Genomic DNA, 21133 nt, shown 5'->3' with positions numbered 1-21133 from the left:
CCAGATTCCTCCCACAGTCCAAAATCATGACTGTTAGGTTAATTGGTCTCTAAATCCTCCTTAGGTGTATGTGTGTGTGTGCGTGCGTGCGTGCGTGTGTGTGTGTGTGCGTGCGCGCACCAGCACCCCTCCCAACCCCACTGGGGACAAAGGTGTTAGAAAATGGATGGACAATTTGGAATAAATAATGAGGTTGCTTGGTAACACTATTTCACATCTGGATTTGAGAAGTTTTTCTTTCCACTTTTTCTTCCAAAACTGGAACCATCTCAGCTCAGACTTTTGTACAAATAATTATTTTCTAAAATATTAAGATAATTTTCAAAACATACCTGCTATATTCTTTGGCCTTTCTTTCCATGCACCACAGAGAAAACCTTTTAATTTTGAACTTGTCAGCCAAAAATGCTCCTGTTCTGGTGTTAGGATTTCTGCTGATATCAAAAAAAAAGATGGATATTCTTCCTTGCAAAATAGCTAAATCTCAGATTGGATGGAAAGCATCAGCTTTCAAGTCTTGCTATCGCTACAATACTAGAAGAGGAACATCTACCCCAGTCTTTAGTAGCCTCTGACATGATCATCATGACCATCTTGTCTGTACGTCATGATTCTGCCACAGGTGATTTTTCTTTATTTCTGCCTCACAGAGTTTACAAGACCAAAGGTCCAGTTAATGGTTTCAGCTGATGAGCACCTTCTTCCACGTTTGCTGTGTTCCTGATCCTCCCATCTGATCTGAGCTTCTCTGCAGTCATCATGGGGGTCTTGGTTCTCTTTTGGTGTCAGTCATTTAAAGTAGAGTTTTTTTCTCTTCTTTTAATAATACAATAAAATTTAGAATCACTGTTATATCAAACCTGTGAGTTACATGTTGCTCTCTAAGCAATGTTTGATTTTGTGTCAAAACATTAATGTCATGGTTTTGGGTGTTCTTTGCCCACATGCAGAACAGACTCAGTAGGCAGGTGATAAAAGATAAGTATATTGTACAAAGGTGATTATGAATGCGAGTCTTCAGTCTGGGAGATCGAGGAGCCAGGAGTTTGGGACGGTACTGGAACAAAGTGGACAGCGGTGAGTGGCAGGAGACGACAGGGTAAAAAATAAAAAAAAAAGTGTAGAAACAAAAATGTGATTCTTACTGGTGGTGCGGAGAAAAAAATTTATGGGGGGAGAAGGCAGACTGAGGCTGGAGCCGGCCCGTGTGGGGAAGAGTATTAGCGCCGAGAAGATCTTGAGACTGTCCAGAGGGACAACTGCCGGGTGGTGGAGGACGGACAGGTTCGCAGGTATGAGGAAGTTGGATGTTTCCAGCCGTGCTATGTGATCCGGAGGTAAAGACCAGAGGGATTTGAAGAGAGGAATCTAGGAACTTCTTCAGAAGAAACCTTTAAAGAAGAACACTTAGAGGTGAGTCGCAGAGCTAATCAAACCTTCACACAGAGTAACAACAGATGAACACTGGAGGGCTCAGAGTACCATAAAGGCTAACACTCAGAGGTCGAGGGACTGACAACAACTTCTTTTATCCTCTGACTGATGAGCCTGGATGAATCGCAGGTGTGCGAGATGTACAGCAGGTCCATCCTCCACAGTGGCTTATTGGCTCCCTCTGGAGGACACTGAGGAAGGCAAACCCCACACAGAACCCAAAATCCAGCCTCCTGACAATTAACTGTTCTGAGCTATCAGTGTTTACTTGATGGTGCTGATGGGCCCTACACAAAGTTTATCTTGACTTAAATAAAGAAACAGACTTGTATAGTTCTTTTCAGGACCATCAAAGACTCTTTACAATGAAATCTGTAATTCCCATTCATGCACACATTGAAGATAGCAAGCTTCTGGATAGTAGCCACGGGCAGATTGCCATGGGGCAGTCTGACAGAAGTTGCGGGCAGGAAAGATCTTCTGCAGCAGTCTGTCCCACACTGACTGAAGATGCTCTGCTTTCCCAAGACTGTCTCGTGAAGAGGATAGTCAAGGTTGTCCATAATTTTCTTGATCCTATGAAGAATCCTTTTTTGCATAATCATCTCCAGAGGTTCCACAGTTGTCCCCAGAACAGAACCAGCCTTCTTTAACAGGTTGTAGAGCATTTTTAGGTCCCTGGTTCTGATGCTGCTTCCCCAACAGATGATAGCAGAAGAGATGATGCTCTCAGCAACAGACTGATAAAAGATCTGCAGCATCTTGGTGCAAACCTTGAAGAATCTTAGCTTCCTGAAGAGATACAGTCTGCCTTGTCCCTTCTTATAGACGGCTTCATTTAAAGGTTCCAGTACTAGAAAAGGTATTTTCAACTGTAAGAAGGTACAATACCTTAAAACTCATGCCATGAAGATGTAAACCAAAACTAAAGTAATAAGTAAATAAGCAGTAAGATGAATAGCTTCAAAGTAGTGAAGCACATACAAAGATTTACACCATTAAGAAAAATGTTTTTGCCACAAAAGGAAACTTAACAGGTATGAGGTTTTTGCCCAGAGCGCCGCACTGACCACAATAACATAAGATTTCACTGATTCATGTAATTTTTTTCATCTTGTGTTTTATTTTAGCCCTTCTTGTTTTCTTTTGGAACATCTCATTTAAGTTGTCTCGCACAGAATGTTAAATCAGCGACTAATATTTGCATAAAGTTCCTGTAAATGAGAGGCGGGGACATACCGGAAAGTCGCAGTGGGTTTCTTCCATAACAGTCAGCCGGTGTGACACCAAGCTAGAAGTCGTCGCCAGTAAAGGACAACATCTCCCCTAAATGGTGGGGCTTTCAGCATCTTACATGAGTGGCAATCTGTCAGATCCATAATTTCATCACGCCGTCACCTTTTGACAATATTATTATATCAAAAAACAAACTGGCGGAGGTAGGGTGCTGAATAATATAAAGAGTCAAATTATTTATGATCGATAGTATCTATAGATCGATATAAGCATAAAAATATTTTATATGTTTATTTTAACCACGGAACCATTGAAATTATCCAACGTAGGAGCTGCAACATGCGCGCAGCAGCTATGCCAGCGTGTAAATGGTGCAGAGCCCCGAAACACAAACGGCGCAGAGAAAGTACTGGGCTTTCATTTGTTGAGCATGTTTGACAGACAGTTATTTTGGCCAATAATGTGGCAGCATTTTCCAGCAGGTCTATTTCGCAGTTCTACCAGAAGTCTAGCGCCCCCCGGCTCTGATGTCGTTACGGCGTTAGGACGGGATAGAACCTGCAGCCTAACGGCGTTATTACGACACAGTCTGTTCCTTACGGGAAGTGGGCGGATCTCAACTAGAAGAACTGGAAGGGACGTGACAAACAGGGTGGCTACAAGTAGGGCATGTTTTTTCTTAACTGGTCAATTTCTGAAGCTCCTGTTTAGCAGCGGGGGTAAGTTGGATTTTCTTTCTGCCTAAACATAACCGTCGAGTTAACCGAAGGGACAGCGTTAGCTCGATATGCTAAACATGTGCTGAGAAGCTCTCGCGATCTCATACGATGCTATAAAAACTACCATGATCGTGATATCTGTATTCATATAGAGTAAAATGCTTTAGACTCGGTATTTCACACAGCAAGTCAGGCGTCAGCTCCTAAACTATGATCCTCTATTCTACTGTGTGAACTAAAATTTGAGATTTTTTTTTGTCTTTTCCTGATCGTCATTTTCTTGCAGCTGTCGTCATGATGTCTTCGATGGTGCTCCAGTTGTTTGGACTGGCTTTCGTCACCTCAGTGCTTCATGGTCACGGTCAGTTTCGTTTCTCCAGTTCACCTCGGCTGCCAGCCCCCCTGTTTCCTAGGAATATTATCTTCCAGGAAGAGGACGCAGAGCTGGAACGGCACAGCGTTTCACTCTACAACAGAGCCGTGCAGATATTTGTAGGGGCCTGGCCTCCAAGTTAAAAATGGTCACATACAAAAAGATCTCAAAACACCACCACAACAACATAAGAATAGATATTAGTCAAGAATCTAATATGGAATCAAATCACTTGATGATTGTTATCATGTTGGAACAATGCAAAGTAAATGTAGTGTATGTTTCCCTGATGGGTTCAATGTAACTAAAGGGCTGCTGCTGCTCATAGTGCTGGAGAGCTGAATTAATCTGAGAATGTGGTTGTTAAAAAGACCGTAGGAGAGATGGACGCTAATTATGAAGTATATTATGATAGGATCTATTCTGATTTGCTACTGTCTTCCTAAATAAACCCCTAATAATATCTGACCGGTTAACCTCCATGACATAACGACACAGTTTTTCTATGTGTAGTTATTACCTTTCATAACTACACATAGTTAGTTATCAGCACCTCTGAGAGATTTAAATCTGTAAAGTTGTGAGAGAAATTATATTCATGTGATCTTGACCTTCTTAACTAGATCTAGAGAAACTCATCCATGCGTTTATCTTTAGTTTCATTGATTATTGCAACCCTCACGGGTCAGCTTCACCTGATCCAGAACACTGCTGCTGGTGTTCTGACTGAAACCAGGAAGTTGGAGAACATCACCCTGTTTTAAGTCCTTCTACTGAGAGAATAGACTTTAAAATACTGTTAGCTTAGAAATTACTGAAGGGCACCACAATTTATTAAAATGTCCTATAGGCAACAAATAACCTGCCTTTCCTTGGATTGTTCTCAGTCATGATGCAAAAATATTAATAACATATCAAATAACTTAAGTTTAATTACAAATTATAAATATTCCTATGTTTATTTATCAGGGAAAATATAGTTTAATTTGTTTAACAAAGGAATCAAAACTTTTATTGAAGTTTCACATGTATAGATATCAATTTTGGGACACCTTGATTTATTAAATTGTCACAAGTCTGGCTTTTATGTAGTGGTCTAAATTGTTGGTACAGTATTTTCTACTGATTATGGAACAATTTATAAGCTCCAAATGCTGTGGACCAAACCTTTCTTTAGCAGTTAAGGTTCTGCAGTAACTTCTATTCACAGTTGCTCTCCTCCAGCAATGACTTGTCTGGTAGTAACGTTAGCTGAAGGAGGAGTGAACCGGGGGCAGGCTGATCAACTCAGACTCAAAGTTTTCTCTGTGGCCGAACCATTTCTGTGTTTGGGGAGGAGTTCGCTACTACAAGGACAATAACTAAAGTAAATAAAATGTTTTTTCTTAACTTCAATACTGGACTAGCATTTTGTCTGTAATTTGATAGTTGGACGGCCCAGTTCCAGTCCGGTGTTCTGGCAGCAGAGGACATGGAGGCAGAAGTTCATCAAGGATGAGAATCAATTCATAGTCATTGTTTGATTGAGGGCAACCAGATCCATTTGTTAAGCTTAATTGTTATTGTTACTTAAATATTATTGTTGACAGGACACAGGTAGGTCTCCAGACACACATAAGAAAATAAAAGTAAAAAAGTCCTCAACAAATGGCACTTGGGGCATCAAGGACGAAAAGGGCTGGTGCTCAAGACCTTTCCACTCCTAGCACATACCTGACTCCACAAATATAATGATAGGAAAATAACGTGTCAGCTCACAGTCACTATACATAGTTCTTTTGGATAAGTTTAAAAATGGCTGATGCTGTTAGCTCTTCCAGTTGCAGTCATAAAGAGTTTTCTGGTGGTCATGACTACATTGCTTGCTTGAAAGTCAGGCAGTTTTTTCTTTATCTTACCTTTGAGTCTCAGGGAACACCACACTCTGACCACTATTTGTAAGACCACAAACATTTGTCAGAAGCTGTATTGTGTAGCTACCTACAGTAACTCCCAATAAGCAGAGGTTTTAATGAGCAGCTGTTCCCAGAGAGTCTTTTCTGCTTTTTGGTCTGAACTCACTCTGATTCTCTGAAGTGAGAGTGCTGTGATTACTGTTTGTGTTAGACGTTTATGAGAGGCCCCATGGGCCAAAACTTATGGGATAATATTCCCCAGGTTTATGTTTGATTCACACTTTTAAGTTTACACTACATGCATCCATACATATCTACATACATGATCACAGCTTTGCCTGTTTTAAACTGACTCAATTTTCTGTTTCTTCTTCTAATTTTAGACTCAGTTTAAGTTGAGTTGAATAGCAGAAGTGGGTTTACAAATTATGTGGGATGCGTCTAAAAGAAATATCACTTCAGCATTTTTCTGAAGTGACATGTTGTAAATATTAGGATTGTATGACATGAGGAAATCATGTATTTGCAGCACTATTGCTGAACATTGCAATAACAGTATCGATTATGATTCTATTAGTGCAAATAACTGCAGTGATGTTGATATCAAGATGACAAATGCTAGTTGATGTATTTGCAGCTTCAATACACACACAGTTATCTTGGAAAGGGATTGTTTTTGTCCTGTCTTGTCCATATAAATGTAATCATATTAATAGTTTTTACTTTTAGCTGAAATGAAAATGCAAATGGGTAGTTACCACTATCGAGGTACTGTATCCCAAGATTTAACAGTTACTGTCTCAAAAGCTCTACAATCCCAACTATAAAGTTCACTGGAACTACAGTGTGTTTTATGAGATGCCCGAGTATATTATGAAAGAATGACTGCAGTTTTTCCTCACTGTGGTCAGCGTAGAGTCGTGCAGCAGGCCTCTTCCCCTATCTGTAGCTGTGCACTGAGGGGCAGCTGGCTGAAGGGAGCCTACTGCACTTTTTATTCTCATACAGCAAAGACAGATTTGTCTGATTCCATTTGGTTGCAAATAAATTATTAATAAACCGCCAAAAGTTGTCATTCATATAACCTTTTTTACAAAATGCAGGTGACATATAAAGTGGCAAAGGAGCGGAGTGCAGGCTGGCAGCCAGAGCTTGGAGCCCAGCTAAATATCCAGCTATTATCAGCTCGTTCTACTGATTTATTTTTTTTAAAACAGAACATAAAAACAATCATGTTGTGCACATTAAGCTGATTTATTCTAGATATACTGCTAAATTTAGCAGGTATATGTTTTATGATTGTGTATGATGTTTTATGATAATCAAAAAAGAAAACACCTTATCAATGACATTATTGTATCTGAAATGCTCAATAAATTGTTATAGTTTTATTTTTAGATGAAAACAAGTGGATTATTTTGTTGTGAATACTGTAAAACCTTGGCATTGGGTTTGAAGATTACTATATCAGAATCTTGTGCTGGCCTCCCTTCAGATGCAACCCAGTAATTTAGTATATCATCAGAAATTGAGTTTGCTAAATATGGCTTTCAATTTATGAAGACCAAAATATAAGAACATTTATAAAGTTAAAAAGTTTCTAAGAAAATTAGACTATTATTAAAAACAACCTGGCCTCTTATTGCATCCATGCTGCACTGCATTGATGCAATAATTTATGCCAAAAGACTGTGCTGTACATAGACATGGCCATATTCAGTATTAAAACTTTTGTTTCCTTGCTATGATGTCATAGTAATATTTTGTGAGAAATCAATATTTGGGTTTTTTTATTATCTGAGCAGAAGTAAAAGTTTGACATATTTCTTTTGAACTAACATCAGCCTTTAGCCATGTGTCTGGCAGTTCTTTCCAACAGACTGCTGTAGTCATGCTTTTTAGGTTTTCAAAAGTCATTTCGAGAAACCTTTTGTTGTATTTGTTCTGAAAACATATTGCACTGTGGAATTAATAATCTTACAGTTCAGAAATGACCTCAGAGGCCTTCACGTATTGACCATGATTTCAATGTTGTTTTTTCCTTCTGCAGAATTTAGCACCCACCTGGTGACTGCTCCTGATCTTCCAGTGGTGGAGATCGGGACTAACTTCACGGCTACATGCGTGATCGTCAACACGGTTGAAGCCACTGCCGACAATCTCTACTGGAATCTATCAGAATCATCCGTTGTACCTGAAAAAAACTACATCAAGATCAATGAATCAGCACTAGCTGTGACCATCCTCATCAGCGGTGAAGAATCTGAGTGGCTTTTCTGTATCTGCAAGAAAAACTCCCCCTATGTTTCTCTGAATAAAAGCAAATTTATTCATGGGATCTACCTGAAGAAAGCCTGTAAGTTTGCTCTGCTCAATATGAAACGTGTCCCATGTTTTTAATCCTACATGGAAAGGGGTCAAGTTTCTTTTATCAAAGAAAATTTGATTACCAAATTTGGTGCAGTTGATGTGTGTGTAGTTGTGGGGCAGCTAATGGTTGACAGTATAGTGGTGCACATTTATTATCACAATATGACTGTAAGCAATATGCATGTCAAAAAACCTATGGATTGCAATAATGATAGCTACCAATTTAATTGTATAATGGTCACAGTCTCTGTGGCTGTAGTATATTAGTGACATTTGTTTTATGCAGGATTAACATGTTGATGAAGCCAATAAGGAACTGATATGAAGTTGGTTCTTTATTAAAAAAGATTTTTCCAAACAAAAAACTGTACCCAGTTTTCCTACATTAACAGGACAGACTGCCTGTGAAATGTTATTAATATTTTTGCATCATGACTGAGAACACACCAAGGTAAAGCAGGTTGTTTGTTGCCTATAGGACATTTTAATAAATTGTGGTGCCAAACCATTCAGTGATTTATAAACTTTAAAATACTAATAGTATTTTAAATTAAGACTTCCACTGAGTCCTTCTCTCAGTGGAAGGACTTAGAACTGGGTGATGTTCTCTAATTTCCTGTTTTAGTCAGAACACCAGCAGCAGCTGTTGTGCAATACAACCATGGCAGATGAACGCAACTATAGATGCGTTTGTCGCATTGATGAGTTCATAATTAGCGTCCATCTCTCCTACGGTCTTTTTAACAACCACAGTCTCAGATTAATTCAGCTCTCCAGCACTATGAGCACCAGCAGCCCTTACAACAACAACATTGAACCCATCATGGAAACATACACTACATTTACTCTGCAGATTCTTGACTAATATCTGTTTTTACATTGTTGTTGTGGTGTTTTAAGACCTTTTTGTATGTGACCATTTTTAACTTTTAGCCCCAGCCCTACAAAGGTCTTTGCTTGATCATGTGATTATCACATTTCCAAATATTCTCACATATAACCTCCTTTTCTAGTACTGTGCAGTCCTAATTTGTAGTTCTGTTTTTCTGACTATAAACAAGGTGAACTGTAGTTGGTTCCTAATCTGAGGTCTCTCTTCTTGGCCCAACACCAGATCCACCTCGGAGAGTGGAGAACCTGTCCTGTGTGGCAGAGCAGGCTGGGAAAATGGTCTCCAACACTTTAAACTGCAAGTGGGACGTGGTTGGTGGTCAGACTGAAGATGCCAAAACAAACTACACAGTGATGGTGCAACATGAGTGAGTCTTGCATTGATGCTGCATGCCAGCATTATTCATTACATCTGGTAGCATGATTGTTTTGGAGAATAAAAAGGTTTTGAATGTTTTTTTTTTTATCTGTATGCAGATGATCTAATGATGATCTGAATATGTTCTGCATGTTTTATTTTTACTTTACTGTATTTGATAGGGACAGATAGAAGAAACAGATCAAGGCAACTTAATGCCAGCATCAGTGTTCATAACATAACTACTTCACAACAGCCACCAAACCTGACCATGCACCATGCTCCATCATACCACAACATGCGCCATCATATCCCATCATACCCCATCATGCTCCACCATGCTCCATCATACTCCCCCATATTCCACCATGCCCCACCATGCTCCATCATACTCCAACATACCCCACCATGCTCCATCATACTCCAACATACCCCACCATGCTCCATCATACTCCAACATACCCCACCATGCCCCACCATGCTCCATCATACTCCAACATACCCCACCATGCTCCATCATACTCCAATATACCCCACCATGCTCCATCAGGCAGTGAAGTCATTGCTCTGGTATTCCTAGATTGTGGGGTGGAAGTTGCTTTTGGACATTTTGATCCCAGTATTTCATCATGATTTCATATTTCATGCTTTTGGGAAGAATTGCGAGTAAGTGAGAGTGAGAGAGGTCAGGAACTGAACATGTTCTGCAGTACAACTTATTTCATATTCTAAGTTTTCTAAACATGCTTTCTAAAAAATGTATCCAGTTCAGGCACATACAGAAGCAGCACAACAATCCTCAACACAACCTTCGTGGATCTGGGACTCTTTCCCCATTACATGCAACTGGAGGTTTGGGTGGTGGCTCATAATTTACTGGGAACAGTGGAGTCTGAACATCTGAAACAGGACGCCAATGAGTTTGGTAAGTAAATGTTTGACCATCTTCATTTTTGAAGGTTTTTATTTTTGTTGTATTCTGAGATGGACTCTTGTGTTTCTGTGTTCCAGTGAAAACACATCCTCCATCCAAAGTGACTGCGATTCCAGAGGAGCCTTTCCCTAACTCCCTTTTAATCAAATGGCAGCATCCTATTGATGATGTACGAATAAAACTTACTTATCAAATCCGATACTGCCAAAGTGGATCCCATGCCTGGAGCTATGTAAGTGTATGTGATCTAAGCACTTTATTTATCAAAAATGTTTCTGAGCCCATTCTGGTTGAAATGCTGAATATTTTGATCACCTGGGGGACAGCAGAAGTTCTCCTGCCTTTGAGACAGTTCTGTTTAATCCCAACTGATGCATGTCGGACCAAATGGCAGCTGTTCACTCTCTGGCTCGCTGATTCTTAAAGAATATATTTTGAATAAAAACCCACTCAGATAAATCAATTCTTGGTTTATCTGGTTCTTGGTTTATTATTGATATTGAGTTTGTCTAAATTGACACTGGGGCTTTGGTTTTACAGATACCTCTTGGAGACACCGACAAGGTCATAACTTCCTTCAGACTACAGAATCTTCAGCCATACAGCGCTTATGTCATTCAGATGCGCTGCAGAAATCGAGACGGGAACTCGGGTCGCTGGAGCAACTGGAGTGCCAATGAAACTAAGACAACACCAGAGGATCGTAAGTGTTATTGTTTCATACTTTGACTGTTGACACAGATATGGAGTTATATGTGTGCCCAGAACATTAAGCAGAATCCAGTCTGTGCCTGACTTGGCACAGATGGAACGTTGGTTGCGACGGTTGTAGGAGTTCGTCCCATAATGGGCAGGTTGCTGGCTCAGTCCCTGCTCCATTCGCCTCTGATGTTGTGTTCACCCAGCTCGCCTGCTACTGGTGGTCAAAGGGCTCGTGGCTCAGTGTGCCTCAGGGCAGCTCTGGCCACTATTTAGTAGCTTACCGCCATCAGTGTGTGAACAGGCTTCTGTACTTTTTGGACATCACCTGCGCTGCGGTTTGAACATAATTTCATTCACTGTTTCTGCCAATTTCTTCCACTTTTTTGTCTTCCATTTTCTTTTCTATGGGGCTTCCATTTTTTACAAAAGTATTTCCGGAAACAGTTCCACTCTCTCTCCTCTTCTGTTCACCTCTCCTCCACCACAGGAGCACAGAAGAAACCCTGAAATTATTTTACTGTTATTGACAAAAAAAAAATGTAGCAAAGCATTATTTTACATGTAGCTTTTTACAACTGAAGCAACAGTTCTGCCTGCTACACCCTATTTTTATTAATTGACAGCATTAAACATTTAGAACTCATTTATTAACTCAGTTAATTAATCGTGATTAATTCAGAGCAACGCCGATTAATCAGATTAAAAATTTTAATCGTTCAACAGCCCTATGTGTATGCATGTGTGTATATGTGTATACACATAGTAAATTGTTTTTCTTTCCATGTCAATGATCAATTATCATGGGCTCAAAAAGCCCAGATGGTCCATCTCTTAATGATGCTATAAACCTGCACATGTCTTCATTCACTGTGCAGCTGAAGACATGAGTCATGGTGTGATGCTTCCTGTGTTTTCTACCTCTGATTCAGGACCTAGAAGTAAACCAGATTTGTGGCAGTTGTCTGGGGGTGACTATGGTGAAGAAGTGCAGATCATTTGTAAGGTAAAGTTTCATAATATTGTAAACAAAACAGTTTAATAAAAAAATATCCAAATCAAACATTACCAGATTGGAAAACATCAGAGAACAGCTTATATTCACTCACTAGACATGTTATTGGGTCCAACTTGCTTACATGTACACTGGGCTGAACAGTCATTTGCTCAGGTTCTGGCATCGTTGGTTCTGGTCTAGATTCAGGCAGGTGTCTGAAATATTCATTTGGGCTGAGATCCGGCGACTGAGGAGGGCATTGGACTACACTGATCTCATTGTTACTTCTGAATAGAAGTTTGAGTTTAAACTTTGGAATGGCGTTGTAAGGATGAAGCCGGGTTTGTTGACAGCAGAATGACTCACCTAGTGTGCAGAGGATGAACAGCTCAATCTACGCTGAACAGATTCTCCCACTGATGGAGACTGCTTTTTCATCCTGTGTGTGTATATGACTTTGACTTTCAGGATCCCAAGCATGCCAATGGAAGGATAACGTCATTCGGCTTAATTCCCTACACCAAGAATGGACGTTTGGAGCAGGAGATCATCCTGGCCGACCAGAACCAGAACTCCAGTGAGAGCAGAGTCACTCTGCTGAAGAAGATTTCCTTGGCTGATAAACAGCTTGTAAAAGTGTGTGTGAATGCCAACAATTCCAAGGGGACTTCTCCAGAGGCGTGTTTGGGCATCCCTGTCAGATCATCTGGTATGAAACATAGCAGCTAGTGCATATGGAAGCCTTATGTTGAATGTTCAGTGAAAGATCAACACTAAAGCTAGCCTACACGTGCAGTCAGTGTCAGCAGAATAAACCCAGAGCCTTATTAGGACTGCAGTACAGAAAAGGAATACAACTAATACCTTTATGCGCATGTTGGACTGGTGAGGTACAGTAGAAAACACAGTGCAGCTGTGCTCTTGCCATTATGCATACTTAGTAAGTTAAAGAACCAGAGTATTTAAAAAGTCTGGTGAGGTTGAAAAGATTTCAGCTCTGCTGTTGTTTCACAGTAACTGTCTGAACATAAATCTTTTGACATCATAGCAAGGGATGGTAGCACAATAGCAACTTTTTAACAAGCATGCTAACATGCTTGTTAAAAAGATGTCAGAGAAGCACCATGAAAGCAGTTGAGGATTGGTTCATTCTTCAACTCAACCAACCCTGAGCAGTGATTGGCCGGTTGGAAACTAAGAAATCCAATCTTTTTCAATACCTAAATACAACATACTAAACTACCTTCTAGTGTTATAGTCAAAGCTACTTAATCTGAGACCAAGTCAAGTACAAGACCAGTGGAGAGAGACTCAGACCACCATAAACATAATGTAGTTGCTGCTGTAAATGCTTAAAGAAAATCTGGCTGTGATGTGTCATTAGCAGGACTCCAGTCTGACTGGTGGCTCTGCTGCGCCTAACGGTTTCAGATAGGTGCTCTGACACATAGCTGAACTCAAACCTGGCTGCCATCTACAGGCTTACATTGACAGGCTGACATTGACAGTCACATTACATTTGTCAATCTAATGTGACTGGAAAATGTTTCTACTAATATTCTTCTAACCCTAGTAGCTCTCTGTCATGGGGTGTAGCATCACCTTTTCTCCCATCATTCTTACTGTCTGCTCAATGCAGGAAGGCTTAAAATATCCCTATGGTTCTTAGATTTTCTTATAATATATAATTCTTAAAGACAATTCAGAATTGACTAAGATCAGTATGAGCTGGTCAGAGCTTTACAGAGTCTTTAGTGCTGCTTCTCTAACGTTGAGCAGCATTTTTGAAAGCATAAATAATGTCCTGTAGAGGTGACTGGATGATTACTATTGTTACAAATGTTCAAAGAAAAAGAGATTTAATTAGTCCTTTAGTTGGTGAAAAGCTATCTCTGTGTTGCTAACAGTGTGTGTTTCTCTTTCAGAACGACCAACGGTGGAAGAGTTGAAGGTGTGGACCCAGGAGGGTCAGATGTTTGTGGAATGGAAACGGCCAAATAACACCGGTGTAACTGAATATGTAGTTGAGTGGGCAAGGCCTGGAAAAACAGACTGGCAGAGAGAAAACAAAACCACCACGAGGACCGCAATTAAAGGTTATATTCCGTTTTTGACCATTTAATTTTGTTGTTGTTGTTGATCTACTGATAGTCCAAATAAAGGAGCAGGCAGTTACCTGATTGAGTAAAAATGGAGCTGGTTGATATTAAACAAAAGTAAGAAATGGGAAAAGTAACACTGTTTACTCAAATAATTCTCTAAAAATGAAATCAGTCAAATCTTAAATAAAATAAGGTGTCCAGCTTAATTCAGCCTAAGGTATCTAAAGTTAATCCGTTGGGTTAAATTGGGCTCAGACATAACATCTGTGGGCTTGGTCCGGTCCGGTTGGATTTTTTGTGCTCAATCTAAACTTTAGCACAGATTTCTCCTTCAGATGTGGACCAGGGGGAAGTTATGAGGCTGTGTGTTCAGATCACAGCAGGTGAAGCGCTCATGAGCCGAGTAGTTTAATATCATGTGTTATATGTAGTTATTGGGACCACAGTCAGCGTTTTTGTCACTGCAGAGAATAAGCTAGATGTGTTTATCTGTATGATGCGTGATGGAATCCGGATTCTCTGTTCAACTTGTTGAATGTTAATCAAACCACACAAAAATTAAATGCAACTAAACAGTCTATGTCAATATCATTTAAAAATTTACGGATAAAAATAGAATATGACAGAATTTTTTTGATGCCGTCAGTCAAAATGACGAACAACAAAAAAGCCTAATGCAACTGCTGGCTGGGATGCTCATAAGTGCTGCTAAATCTCAACTGTTTTATATTTTTTGTGTTTGGTCTCGCTTGTAAATGAGCCAATGAGTCTTGAGATTTTTCCTATATAAAAAATGGATTATATATAACTAAATATTAAGTTTTGATTGAAGGTTGTAAACTGGCACTTGTGGTTTTGAACAGGTCATATTTTTAAAAAGCAGAATCCTCTTCATGCTTTCAGAAAGTTTCTTTATGTTTCTGAGCTGTGTTAAAATCTCCTCCAGAACATTGAGCTGTTGCTCACCAGGAGATTGGAACTGTATCAGAGCAGCTCCTGCAGGCCAAAATGGCTCCTTTCGCAGGCCCTGGCTTGGTTTTTATGTAGAGATTTATTGGCAGCATCCAAGTTCCTTGCTATGGATGGACTTCCATATGTCCACACCTCTTTCAGCTCTTTGTGAGCAGAGTGTGGTGGAACAATGCAGCAATAATTCTATGTCATCCTTATAATCTGCAGCCCTACTGTTCATCTTTATTTGATCAAACTGTTTATTTTGTTTTCTGATGTGAAATCCAGGGAGCCTTGAGAAGTTTGTTCGCTACAACGTGTCAGTTTATGTCATTCAGTCTGGAAGGATCAGGAAGCTGGTTCATAGAGAAGCCTATCTGGAGCAAGGAGGTAAGACGAACTGGATGATGCTCTAGTTCTCGCTTTCTTCCATGTCTTCTTTTATCTGTTTACCTTTATTTACTTAGGGGAACCCTGCGCTCTGCAGTTGGTATTGGTATGTTAGTGTGAAGAGCTCTGGTTGGATGTTCAGGTCTTCTTTAGCCTCTACAGCTTTTCCTCCAGTTGTGCTCTGTATTCAGTTCCATTCATCTTCCCATCATACCTTACCAGGATTTTCAGTTTTGTAAAATCGCTTCACTTCTTACCTGGATTTGTCACCATGGAAATCAATCTGTGTCCTGAGAAAATTGTTCTCCTCACTGAGTTAGACTGTTGTGCTTTGTTAGAGATTTTCTCAGTAGAGTTGGTCCTGATCTACCTAAAAGACTGATTACTGTCAGACTGCTTTCCGGTTAGTCACCATCTTCCTGTGCTAAAATGACTTCCTTATGATAAGCCCACCGCACATCATACTCTCCAAATGACTACATGTAGCATCTGTACGGTCTGTTCACGATCAGATCACTTGCAGACTGTCATCACATGTTTTAACCTGGATAACTAGAATATCTCTGTTGGTTAAACTTGCTTCACTCTGCAGGGTCCAGCTACCCAGACTACAGGTGCACCCATAAATTGGCCCCAGATTTCCTTAATTTTGGTAGAAGGGTGATCGGCTGATACTTACATGTGAAGCCGATCTTATCCACTAATCTCATCTACCTCAGCAAAGATCTAAAAATCAACCGCTGTCCTCTGCTGCTTTGGAAAGAGAACTTTGACTGACAGACCGGCCCACCAGGTCATGTCAGCAGATTTGCAGTTAACAATAGTCACCCCACTGTTACCAACTTAGCGACTGTCTTGCTATATTTAACAACATTTCAGACAAAAATATCAGTATCGGCCAAAATTGGAATGGGCAGGTCAGGGTTTGTAAAGATCAGTGATTGGCCAGAAAACTGCAGTCGGTGCAGCCCTAACCCGGACAGAAACATCCCCACAGTATGATGCTGCTCCCGCCTTCTTTCAGAGAGCAGATTATGTGTTCAGTCATTTCTCACTTGTTTTGCACTGAAATCAAAACATTGCATTTTGGTCTCAACTGATCAGAGCACCTTCCTGGCAGCAACGGGGACTTCAAATTTGATCATGATATTTTGTGGTAATATTGTCATAACAATAAAAGCAAAGATATGAAAACAACTAATTAATTCTCAGGGGTCATATTTTTTTATTATCTTAAATTGGGAAGCTTGTTATTTGGCCAGCAACCTCACCACTAAGGGTGGTGGTTCTGGTTCTTTTACGATTAGGGAAGTTCCTGAGCGGATTCGAGTAGTGGTGGTTCTGTTTACCTGACTTGGGTGCAGTCTGGTGTGATCAGCTCTAATAATGTTTCTGCTTGGGTTCCAGCTCCAGAACAGGGCCCTACTATTAACAAGAGCTACCCAGCATATGATAATGCTCGGCTGGTATGGGATGAGATTCCACTGGACAAGAGGCGGGGCTTCATCACAAACTACAACATATCCTACAGAAAGGAGAACGAGGCCCCGAGTACGTTCTTACCTGTCAGAACTGGGTCTTTACTCCAAAGCTTTTACCGTCTTCTCAACCTAACTTGTTTGGTTCTGTTCAGAATCGATTCCTGTTCCAGCTAACAAAACCTCTTACACTCTGACTGGACTGCTGGGCAACACCAAGTATGAAGTCTGGATCAGCGCTTCAACCGTGGCAGGCTCAAAAAACAGCAACCCTCACTCATTCACCACATTGAGATACGGTGAGTCTGTTTGCAGGGAGCTGCTTCACATCAGCTAAACAAACAGGACATATTCATTCAAAGCCCTAATAAAATAACAGCAGCAGAATGTGAGCGAAGGCAGAAAGATGTTGAAGGCAGCTAGATAAACTGCAAAGCACTTGGGAAGAGATGAGTGTGTCTGTGCATAAGTTTGCTTTTAAGCTGCACTGGAGGAGGGGAAAGAAGTGATTGATGATGGAAAATAAAACATGGTGTTGACTTTCTGAGAGATGGACAGGTCACCAGTCCATCAGGACAGACATGTCCAACTCATTCCCAGTGTACCAGCTATGGTTAGGACTGGTTCACAAGCCGGAGTTTTGCTTTTTGGAAGGCCACAGGAAGCAGAATCCTGTTGTCGAGTTGTTCATCTAGAATGTGGGTTTGCACGTTGGTGCAGAACAACAAAAAAACTATCTGGTATTAATAGCTTGTCAGCATTAATAAACCTTTATTCATTAGCTAAAAACTGAGTGGAAATAAAGGAAAACGTGGTGGTGATGTGAAGTGTTGCTGATCTGTTGTGCTGTCTTCCTGTCAGCTCCAGGAACGATTGAGGGCATCGTGGTGGGAGTCAGCCTGGGCTTCCTGTTCTTCGTTCTCATGGCTCTCCTGCTGTGCTTCCTGAAGAAGGATGTGTAGGTGGAACTGTCCTGTCTGTCTCCTTCCTTTCTCTACAAGATGTAACTTCATAGTGTGTCAGCACGTCAACACATAGTTTATGAAGAGCATTCATGCTGTAAAGTTGCTCTAAGAAAGCTCAGTGGAGGTGGGGCTGCTCCAGTTTCTGCTCTGTAGTTAGGCCAGATCAGACTCCGTTAAGGTCTTGTGTTAGAGACGTGATGTGTGTTGTTGTTGGTTTCCTGACAGATAGCTGTGTAATGTCAGAGTTCTCTTTCCTTTCAGATTAAAGGAGAACTTCTGGCCCCAGATTCCCAACCCTGGAGAGAGCACCATTGGAAACTGGTCTCCTGATTATCCTCCAAAGGTAAACGTGCAGTTACTTCCGCCCTGTCTTTCGTTTTCTGTGGGTTCCATATTAAATATCTGACTCTTGGTGTCAGGATTAGGTTTTAAATTCAAAGTGAACTTTTGTATTTATATTTAATATGCCTGACAAAACCTTGAATTTTGTATTGGGGTGAAATTCTTTTGGTCTGAGATGTGACAGTGATCTTTTGTTCCTCTGCAGGAAGAGACCCCAAAGGAGAACTGTGTGTCTGGTGTGTCTGTGCTTGATGTTGGGGTGTGTGAGGTAAAGCTTGGCTTTGAAGAGGATAAGACCAGTCTGTCGCTGAAGAAGGGCAAATACCTGTCTGAGGAGCACAGCAGCGGGATCGGCGGCTCCTCCTGCATGTCCTCGCCGCGCCAGAGCGTTTCCGACAGCGATGAGGGCCCTGACCTCGCTGACTCCACGGCCAGCACCGTTCAGTACTCCTCTGTTGTGGCATCCAGCGGTTACAAGGGCCAGACACCCAGCTCCCATTCGCAGCATTCCATCTTTTCGCGGTCCGAGTCCACGCAGCCACTGCTGGACTCGGAGGAGCACCCAGATGTGTCGCTGCAGGAGGGATGCAGACAGGTCCAGCATCCTCCCAGGCCGTCACTGTTTACTGGTGCAGAGAACCAGAACAGCATGGAGTCTGATGACTTCAGGCTGCTGGGGGTGGATCATCATGACTTCTGTCCCCTCAGAGAGGACACTGAGCTGACCACCGAGCCAGACAGCCTGTCTGCTGACACAGAGTCAGCAGCAGTGTCCAGCTACATGCCACAGTTGGGAGGTTACAGACCGCAGTAAGAACATGTTGCACTGTATCGTTTTATTTTATTTTAAGCCTTTGACACAGTGATTTTAAAATTGTCTCACTCATTTCCACTTCAACGCATGTTTACATGTGCGGCTGTATAATTCTTTGTAAAGTATTATGTGAATGACGGCCTGTAGCAGTAATGCTTGGCAGTCAGAGTATACCTCTCTGTTCCTCACCAGACTGATGGACCTGCAAGCTTTGAGTTCTAACTGCCAAGACATTCAGACTGAATTTGTCTTCTCAGAACATTAATGGAGGAAGATTTTGTCAAGTATTTTCTGCCGAGAGTTAAAGTTGCCTGGTAGCGTAGCAGTTAACTAACTCAATCTGAAAACTGGTTTAACTGTGTTTAGTTTGACCACAGCAAGGCTGTCCCACATATCAAACATGTGACCTGTGGAAGGACAGAGGCTCACTGTCAGGTCTGTCTCCTTAGTGCATACTCTCAACATTTCTTGCAGAGGGTGTGAACCCTTATTAGACAAAACACACTGTCATCAGCATGTTTGCAGATAATTAGTCATTTTCTACAGTAGACTGCAGGACCACAGAAAGATGGAAGAGAAACTATCTTTACAGTCAGCTTGTTCTGAGCTGCAGGCTGATCTCCAGAGGAACAGAAACCTGTTCCTGAGAGCAGACTGCTGTGAAAGTGGTCTGCAGCTTGTCTGTAGCACCAGAACTCAAATGGAGGCTCCACAGGGCAGAGTGTTCGGTCCTTCTGGAAACAAAAATGGTATTAGGTGATATGAAACTGACAAATATATTGCAGACAGAAGATGGTGCTTGTTTATCACGCAACACCAGTTAGAATTGAGATGTGTTACTTTGATATTGTAATAGAAACAGAACTACTGCTTTTTGGAGCACTCCAAAAAGTGCTATTTATGGCCCAACAGTTTGTTGCTGACAGAAAAGTGCTGAGTGGATGTATGTCTCCACTTCTGCTTTATACCCATTACTATTTTTTTCTTTTTCTCGTCTTATTACCTCAATTCTGACTCTACGTAGTTCATCCTGTGTTCATTTCAGTTCAGTTTCTTTATATAACAATTCACAACATGTTCTCTCAATGAACTGGTTCAGTTAATATCCAATTCAGTTTAGCTCCAATCCAGTTCTTTCATTTTTCTCATTTGAATTCTAGATTAAGACATGCTGTTCACATTGACGTGTTGAGGTTACATTTAGCAGAACCTGGTGAAGAGTTTGGCTCTATGGGATGGAGAGCTCAGTTTGGGTTTGTCCTTCCTCTTCTTGTTCTTCTTGCATTCAGCTCTGCAGAAATGGGATGTGCATTGCTAGGCATTATCATTTATTACATAATGTCTTTTTTTAGCTTTAGTATATATGCTGCACTTGAATGTAACCAAGTTATCCTTGTTAAAGTTAACCTGTATTGTGTATCAATAAAGTTTCTTTGAGATGCCTTAAAAATCTGAGCTACATGTGGTCTGTGGGTTAAAACAGCTCAAGTGACTTCTTGACAGACATTTAACATTTTTCCTTAATTCAGGAGTTTTGTGTCAAATTGGCCTGACACTAAATTGTCTGCAAAAATGTGGAGTCACCTTTCTTGGTAAGTATTTTTTCAGATTTTTTTTTTTTTTTTTTTAAAGGGGGAGGGACAGGAGTGACTTGTAAGCTATTTGAAGTAGAATGGAAGATTTTTCCTTCAATGAAAACTACAATTTCTAACTGATTATAATAAACAGTTTTTAATTTAGGTTAATATTTAGGTTTCTGCCATATAAATATGTATATTGGTAACAATGGGTCAGCAGTTAGAGATTTACTTTACTGTTACTGTTCAACAAAGAAAAATAAAGTTGAAGAGGATTCATGAGAATCAGCCACAGTCTTGACCCAAAAGGTTTGGTTACTTGAAATGTAGCTTTGTGTCATCTACTCCCTCCAAGTCAAGAAGGAGGTCAAGAACAGGATGTACTGTCTAAGAAGGGTGGCATCTTTTGGGGTCTGCTAAGTTGTTGTATATGTTGTACTGGTTCATTGTGTCCATTGTGCTGTTCTGGTGGTGTGTGTTGGGGAGTGGGGCACCATTAAGAAGAATACTGAATTGGCTCATTAAGAATACAGGCTCTGAAGTGGGACTGGGCCTGCACTCTGTGGAGAAGGTGGTGCAGCAGGGGACGATCTCCAAGATCAGAGCGA

General features: G+C 40.8%; 1 protein-coding gene and 1 long non-coding RNA gene across 3 annotated transcripts; one reads left to right on the top strand and one right to left on the bottom strand.

Annotated features, from left to right (window-relative positions):
* Positions 1-646: 646 nt before the first annotated feature.
* Positions 647-3013, bottom strand: LOC111609585. The gene is made up of 3 exons (XR_002753198.1): positions 2674-3013; positions 1146-1391; positions 647-1057 (listed from the first exon to the last, which is right to left on the bottom strand). It is a non-coding gene; the product is annotated as an uncharacterized LOC111609585 (long non-coding RNA).
* Positions 3014-3244: 231 nt separating this feature from the next.
* Positions 3245-20398, top strand: il6st (interleukin 6 signal transducer). Of its 2 annotated transcripts, XM_005809992.3 has the most exons (16): positions 3245-3389; positions 3676-3750; positions 7708-8013; positions 9142-9286; positions 10044-10201; positions 10288-10448; positions 10751-10913; positions 11842-11915; positions 12375-12615; positions 13832-14002; positions 15248-15349; positions 16757-16900; positions 16983-17126; positions 17689-17785; positions 18054-18135; positions 18340-20398. In XM_005809992.3, the coding sequence occupies exons 2-16, from the start codon at positions 3684-3686 to the stop codon at positions 18946-18948; spliced, it is 2664 nt and encodes an 887-aa protein (XP_005810049.1). In that variant the 5' UTR covers positions 3245-3389; positions 3676-3683; the 3' UTR covers positions 18949-20398. The 2 variants fall into 2 exon arrangements, with proteins under 2 accessions (XP_005810049.1, XP_023194057.1); XM_023338289.1 differs by lacking the exon at positions 7708-8013 and having other exon boundaries at positions 3303-3389.
* Positions 20399-21133: the final 735 nt, after the last annotated feature.

This window comes from Xiphophorus maculatus, chromosome 8 (assembly GCF_002775205.1).
Source record: "Xiphophorus maculatus strain JP 163 A chromosome 8, X_maculatus-5.0-male, whole genome shotgun sequence".
In the NCBI taxonomy this organism is placed as follows: domain Eukaryota; kingdom Metazoa; phylum Chordata; class Actinopteri; order Cyprinodontiformes; family Poeciliidae; genus Xiphophorus; species Xiphophorus maculatus.
This window is presented reverse-complemented; position numbering and strand designations above follow the sequence as displayed.